Genomic DNA, 7438 nt, shown 5'->3' with positions numbered 1-7438 from the left:
TAAATAAAAAACTAATAACATTACATTTTAAAACTAACTCCATATACAGTCTGGAGGAATCCTTATACATGGATTAGTGGTCCCCATTTCTATTTAAGTTTGACACCATTGCCTTAGAGAATGAATGGGCTCCTGACAAGACAGCCTATCTGCCCTACTCATTTCCTTAGGTACCAGGTGAGAGCATGAAGATATAGTACTTTAATTTGCAATATGAAACCTTTTTAGAGTCAAATATACCTTTCTTGGGTAGAACCAAGTTAAGACAAAGGTGTGACAAATGAACACACTACAGATCAACAAATGTGTTCAGGCTAGATTCAAATAGTTCAGGCAAAATGACCCAACAAAACATGGAACCTGCCCACGAGCTCAAAGCAGCCCAGACCCAGTTGTGGACCCTGCAAGGCACAGGGGAGAAACAGAAAGAACTCAATAACAAAGAAAGAATTAGGAAGAGAAAATTCATTTCATAAAAACTCATTCAACAGATTAAAAAAAATACAAACTTGAAATGTATTAAAGACAGCAAATGACAAAAGGAGAGACTCCTTCAAAATTGTTATTTTTCTTTCCATTTAAGAGCTAACAAGTGAACTGGATTTGCTGCCTTAGGCAGCTGACAGATACAGATATATGCAGTAGATTAACACAAACACAGCTAGTGCTTATAATGCTCATTAACACAACAGCTGACAAACAAATATACAGAAATTTTTAATTGAGAAAACAAGGGAGAATAGGGGAGAAGAAACCCAACCTCAGAGGCCAAGGAGGCTCCACACATCACTGTGTTCTGAGTCCAGCACAGGCAACGGGGAGACTGGCAAGAAATTCCTAGAGCAGCTTCTGGGAACAGTGGATGCAAAGCAACAAAAGACATACTGGCCACTGGAAACTTGTTCTTACTTTGGGGAAAGGGATGGGGCAGAAAACATAGCCCCTGCCTCTTCGGCATGGACTCCCAACAGCATTAAACTCTCAGTATCTCCAGACAGTTGTTGTAGCAGATGGCTATCCAGTCAGGCTGAGTTGATGCCCACTGTACATTGTTGATTTCACCTTCTGCCGTGTAGGCTAAGATAGGGTCCTCAATGGCTCGGGGCATTTGCTGGATATCCCAGATGAGAGCCTGATGGTCATCCGCTAAGATAAATTAAAACAATAAATTGGATCAAAACTTAGGCAAGACACAAAGATATTATAGCCATCATTTCCTAAGGAATTAGAATGGTTTCCTCCCTGACCAATTTCAGGAACCCAAGTGCCTTCTCAGAAAAGATCTGTGAACTTCAGAGGTATTGGCTTCCCAAATTCACCAGAGAATACCAGATTAGGAAACTCTTTTTAATCCAAGTTGACCTAAGAAAACTAAAACTCTTTAAAAACAAAAATTGTAACTTTTATTTTTCCAAATAAAGGCAAAGATAGTTTTCATCATTAACCTTGCAAAACTAAACTTTTAACTAAAGTTATTTTAAATGAAGTGCTAACTGTGGGCAATACTGATTTTTTTTTTTAACCAAGGCAGTGAGTGATATATATATTTACTTCTTGACTTGAAGTGTAACAAAAAAAAACACAAAAACCTCTTATGGCTTTAACAAATAATAAATTTCTTGCAACTTGTAATAAGACAGACTATTAGAACAGAACACTAAATAAAGTCAAGCAAATTGTCTAATATTCTCATTTTACCCAAGGACCAAACTTAAGTTTCTCCATGGGGAAAAATCTTATAGACTTGCAAGAGAGAAGAGACACTCTTTTGGATCTTCCATTCTCCAAGATCATTTATTCTCTACCTCCCTATCTAATTCCAATTTTTGAAAAAAGGAACAAGCTACCAATAGTAACCCAAAACATTTGCGACCTAGCTATGAAAATAAAAGTTAAAACACAAATCCTAGAGAAGCAGCAATAAATTGCTCCTAGGATATAAATTAAAAGATTACTGAAAGGTAGTCAGACTCTAGGAAACTGAAAAATCCAGTTGCAAGAGTAACAGTGCTGGAGAACAGATAAAGAAAAATACTTTCCTCTTCTGTCAACAGAAAGACAAGAGCCCCTCTAGTGCAGTGTGTTTTCTGCATTATCAGATAAGGTCACTGTTATTGGGTATTTTTGCTTAATTGTTTTTCTTTGGATTTACTTTGTCAGAGGAAGTATTTCTGGAAATGAATGGAATAAACAAATGGCAGCAATACATTTCAATTGTTCCTATGTCCTATATGGTTCATATAAATTATTATTCTCTTATTACAGAGAGAGACCAAATTTAATGGACTTTAACATTACTGAAAATTCCATGTAAAACATTACATTGACATCTTTTACATTGTAATTAGAGTCACAATCTCTCTACTACTGATGAGGAGAAACTATACCAGAAAGAAACTGATGGACCCCCCCCCAAAAAAAAAAAATCCAGTTAAAACTCCTAAATTCTGTAGTTAATTATTTCCCCCTCCAACTAATCTTAGTCCTCCAATAAATGACAAAGGTAAGCTAACAAGTTAGCATTTTTAAAGGGATAATGCTTCTGGCTTGGTAAATATCAAAGAATTAGAAAGCATATTGTACTGCCCATCTAAGTGTATTCTGAGGTCAACATTCAGAGCTCCACAGAGGGTCAAACTTAAGAGAGATACTTAATTTGGTAGAATCCAAAATCAGTTCTTATACAGCCCCAAAGGAACCTCTTTCCTACCCTGACAGACATGAATGCCCAAGACAAACCATTCGAACCTGTGTGAACTAGGGCATGTGACTAAACCTTTTTGAGCCTTAGTTTCCTAAACTATAATATGAGAGTTGCTAGACTGGATATCCCTGTTTTTATATTATATGCTGAAATGATCCCCTCTATGAATTTAAGATTCTGAAAAGAAGGCTTAGCCCCATTTTATAAGTGTAATTAAGTTATTTTATGAAAAGTCCTGAAATCCATTATTTTATTCAGATAAATTATAGTTCCAAGAGAAAGACAGAAACTTTTCCTCCCCCAATGCTCACCTGCAGTACAGATGTGGCAAGATGAATGTGGGGCCCAGGCAATACCATTTACACATGCTCGGTGGTTGTTTAACCTGGCAACCGGGGTACAGGGAACTCGTACATCCAAAATTACCACCTACAGAAAAGAGTAAACAAATGATACTATTAACTTCAGTGTGAGGAAGAAATATCACAGACTATAAAAGGAAATATTTCTTTTTAAAACATACTTTCTTCCATATATTTAAAAGACACTAGGTGTTTAAGGGTTTGTAATCATTTAAAAAGGCTTTCAGAAGGAGCTAGAATAACAAGGGAAGAAGCACTGAGCTGGGAAAGAATTTCAGACAGTTCACATCTTCATATAAATTCATACTATGCAAATTCAACTTTATATAAAGAATTCAGAAAGAAACTCGCATTCAGAAAAAACCCCAGCTATGTTAAACTTTACCATACAGCTCTGTTCCTGCTCCTTGGCTGAGTCTTTGGAATTCCAACACCCCACCAAAATAAAAAGCAAAAAAATCTTCAAACACAAACTTTGAAGTGAAAGCAGAACAGATGCATGAAAAGACCACCACTGGACTGGATCTTGGCTTGAGACCTCCAGTGCAGAGACACCTTTGACTTATTGCACTACCAGCCAGAATGTCTACCCCACTGTGTATCTGCCTTTTGTCCCTGGTCCCACATCTATCCCAGGGCTCTGAATGTTGCCCATTTCCTGGGGCCTTTTCTAATTCCCTATGACTGCCCTCTGGAAATTTTTCCTTTCAGTTCCAGATAGATTCCCATGTGGCTGCTTCTATGCATTGTTTCCTCCTGGTCTCACTTCTCTGTTCCTGGTCCCTCACATATCTCTGAAGTGGGAATAGGGAATTTGCTGTGGCAAACCCCATTTAGTTGCCTATAACAGGAAACTATGCAATCAACCTCTCCCTTGCTGTTAGATTAACAAGCATATACTATTTAAGGACTATAATCTCTTAATAGGTTTCCTATGTTTGGACTATAAAAAATAGTCCCAAAGAGTCATGGCTAAAATACCAAAAACAACATTAATAAGGACCACAGAATGAGATGCAAATCTAGTAGTCTCATCACAGCCTTTTTCCATTGGCACAAGACTTCTTTGTTTCCTTCCCTTCCTCCTCTACATAAATGGACAAATTCGGCTTACATAAAAATCATTTTATGTAAAGGTCTGCAGAATGGTCCACTTAAATAAACAGTTTATGTTAAAAGGTAAGAGCAGAGCAGGAATGAGTCACAAGTATAAGGGAATTTGCTGTGGCATACCCTATTTAGCTGCCTGTTATAGGAATTATGTGTGTATTTAAGAGTTTAAGATATCAAAGTGCCAGTTTTTGACAAAGTAGTCATGAAAAAAAGGCAAAATTTTCACTTGCAACTAGACAATATGGAAGAAAATGAAAATCCTCTTTGTGGTGACAGCAACATTGTGCTACACCCAGATATTACTGCTTTACCCCAGCTCTACTTGTATTCCAATTTTTTTTAAGCATAAGATACAGAAAGAAAGGATCATGTCTATTTCAGATGGGTAACAAAGAAAGTGGTGCCTGGATTTAAAAAAAAAGAAAAAGAAAAAGAAAAATCTTTCCTAAATGCCTACAAGCACATTTTAAAGGGTTAGAACAAAGGGTTTTTTTGGCTATAATTTCCAGCCCACGAAAAGGCACAAGTGGGTATTCTGAGTGAAATGTAGTTTTAGTTAGTGGGGCCAGATCTCTGTCAACCTAACAGACTTTAAAAATTGTAGAAGAACTCACCTCCATTCCATCCATGGCCATTGTGGCTAGATAATTAGGGTCCTGCTTGTTCCAACAGAGACGTAGCAGGGGGTGATGCTGTGGGTCTTCATAAATGATGGTACTGTGTTCTAGGTGGCGGAGATCAAACATCCGCACAGAACCATCTGCACCCACTGAAGCAAACATGTCCCTGCCGCCCCCGGCCCGACTAAATGCAATGTCATAGACCTGCTCAGAGATAAGAAAAAATGGTCAGAATCAAGACTAGCTCTCTTCTCCTTCCAGCATAGAAAAATTTGCAATCTCCAGGTCATCCAAGTACTAGTGGACCAACTCTGCTAGGCTTTTGACACAACCGAGGTAAGTAAACATTATGCAAATGGAGAGTATGAAATAAGCTCTCCTGCTATGAGACATAGAGCCTAAGACTAATGACAGTCTACAAGCCACAGGCCACTCCACTAGCACTTTTCTCCCTACCTTACCCCCTCAACCAAGGGCAGGTAGCCTGCTGTACAAAATACTTTAATCATTATTCTTCATACTTAGGAGCATAGAGAAAACCATATAACCAGCCTTTCCCTTGCTGTCAGATTAACAAACATATACTTTCTGAGGTCTATAATCTCTTAATAGGTTTCCTATGTGTGGACTATGAAAAATAATCCCAAAGAATCCATGGCTAAAATACAAATAACTATTAATAATAAAGACAGAATGAGATTCAGATGTAGCAGTCTCATCAGCTTAACAGACAAAAATTGAAAAATCAGAGTAACAAAGCCTTAATCATTTTAATTCTGTTGGGAAATCTCTGACAAAGAATCATTAAAATGGAGGAGAAAGAAGCAGATTCAAATCACTGTCATTTTATTTTCTGGGTGTTTCTATACTTACAAATATATTTAAGCATTTCATCTTTTCCTATGTCACAGACTTCTTTATTTTAAATTATGTTCATTATTCTTATTGTATGTTTATTCTACTTCTTTAGAAAACATTAGAAGTCAGAAGCATTGGTAACCCAAGTCAGGAAAAGCTTCCTCAGTCATTGGCTCAACACTTAATAATTACTTTTGCTATATACAGGAGCTAAGAGTGGGAATTGTTGCTATTGGACAATTGGAATAGGAAATTAGTGGGTGGCCCAAAATAGAGTGCATATGGACTTTGAAAGATGAAAACAAAGGGTGGTCTTAAGGCTATCTAGCAGAGCTGATGAAATACACATAGGCCAAGGGTAAAAGACTACAACATTCCATGGAGATCATATGGTCACTAGATTAAAAAAAGCCAAGATGCTAACTCTGAATCGTCAAAAGGTAAAACTAGCCTGAATATGCAGATAATGAGTTCCAGACAAAACGAAGAAGCAAGGGTTAAAAATTTCAGGAGTCCTAAGTCATAGATAACCCCAAGAAAGTGGTACTGACTCCAAAGTCAGTAAAGGATGGCCTAAAGTCCAGGGCAAAAATCTCTGGGAACATGTCAGGCAAGGTCATGATTAAGGAAGCCAATAGAAGAATGAGCAAAAAACAACAAAGATGAAGAATAAAAGTACAGCCTGAAGTCAAGATGGAGCTCATGTATTTTAAGTTAAATTTAGGAAACAGTTCTTCTAAGTATATACCTAGAAGAACTAAGGATGCAACTACACCTGGAAATAGATTCTAGGAAGAAGTGAGGATACAACTTGATAATTTTTCAACTGAAATTTCATTTCATTTATTAGTGATAACCTAAATTATCTTGGACTAAAAGTTTTCAAATACTTTCCATTCAACCAGACAGAAATAAGAAATCAGATCTTTGACATTGCATTAATCACAGATCTTTAGTTAGATCATGTGTTCTTAATCTTCTTTTGTGTCCACAACAGCTAGACTTTAAATAGTGCTTTAAGAATTTCAAGTGTTTTACCAATATTGTTCCATTTTAACCACCCTGGGTATTCTGAGTAGAAATGAAGTAGGTGCTATTATTATCCCCATTGTAAAGATGAGAAAACTGGGATGGACAAGAAGTTAGGTGATTTGCCCAAGGTCACACAGCTAGTAAATGTCTAAGGCTGGATTTGAACTTGGATCTTCCTGACTCCCAAGTCCTATGCTCAATTCATTGCATTATCTAGTTGCCATGGATCATTTTGGTAGTCTAGTGAACTTATGGCCTCTTCAATATGTTTTTACATGCCTAAAGTAAACATACAGTACAAAGGAAATCAATTTTATGGAAATACAATTATCAAAATATTTTTTTAAAATGTCAGCTTATGGACTCCAGATTAAGAACTCCTAGGCTAGATGTTAAAGAGAGGACTAGGGATAAGCATTGGATCTGTAATTCACTGATATGGAGAAATCCTAGGTGAGAAAATTCCCTTGATTAATGCAGGCTGACAACTTCTCTAAACTTCTAAATCTTAGAAAACTGCCAAGAATACTAAAAAAATTAAGTGACTTGTTCAAAATCACAGAGTCAATTAATAAGTGACTTGAACCTGGGGGCTCCTGAGCTCTTAGGAGCCTACTATTCACTTTGCTATATTCCTCTTAGATGTTAAAAGTTAGGGATTATAAATGTGTATTCTATAAACTAGCTCATGTATGTTGTTGTATATGTGGTTTTTTGTTTGCCTTGCCTTCACTTTCTAGTAAAATACT

At 36.8% G+C, this 7438-nt stretch overlaps 1 protein-coding gene across 1 annotated transcript in view; it reads right to left on the bottom strand.

Annotated features, from left to right (window-relative positions):
* Window positions 1-492: 492 nt before the first annotated feature.
* The window catches only part of DCAF7 (DDB1 and CUL4 associated factor 7), a 30007-nt gene continuing 23061 nt past the window's right edge, over window positions 493-7438 (bottom strand). Inside the window, exons 5-7 of the mRNA XM_051994959.1 lie at window positions 4794-5003; window positions 3016-3133; window positions 493-1146 (exon numbers count right to left, since the gene is read on the bottom strand). Of these exons, the coding sequence (XP_051850919.1) occupies window positions 974-1146; window positions 3016-3133; window positions 4794-5003 (501 nt within the window). The 3' untranslated portion in view covers window positions 493-973. The remainder of the gene's footprint in view (window positions 1147-3015; window positions 3134-4793; window positions 5004-7438) is intronic.

This window comes from Antechinus flavipes, chromosome 4 (assembly GCF_016432865.1).
Source record: "Antechinus flavipes isolate AdamAnt ecotype Samford, QLD, Australia chromosome 4, AdamAnt_v2, whole genome shotgun sequence".
NCBI lineage: Eukaryota > Metazoa > Chordata > Mammalia > Dasyuromorphia > Dasyuridae > Antechinus > Antechinus flavipes.
Note: the sequence above shows the minus strand (reverse complement) of the source record. Positions and strands in the feature narration are given on the sequence as shown.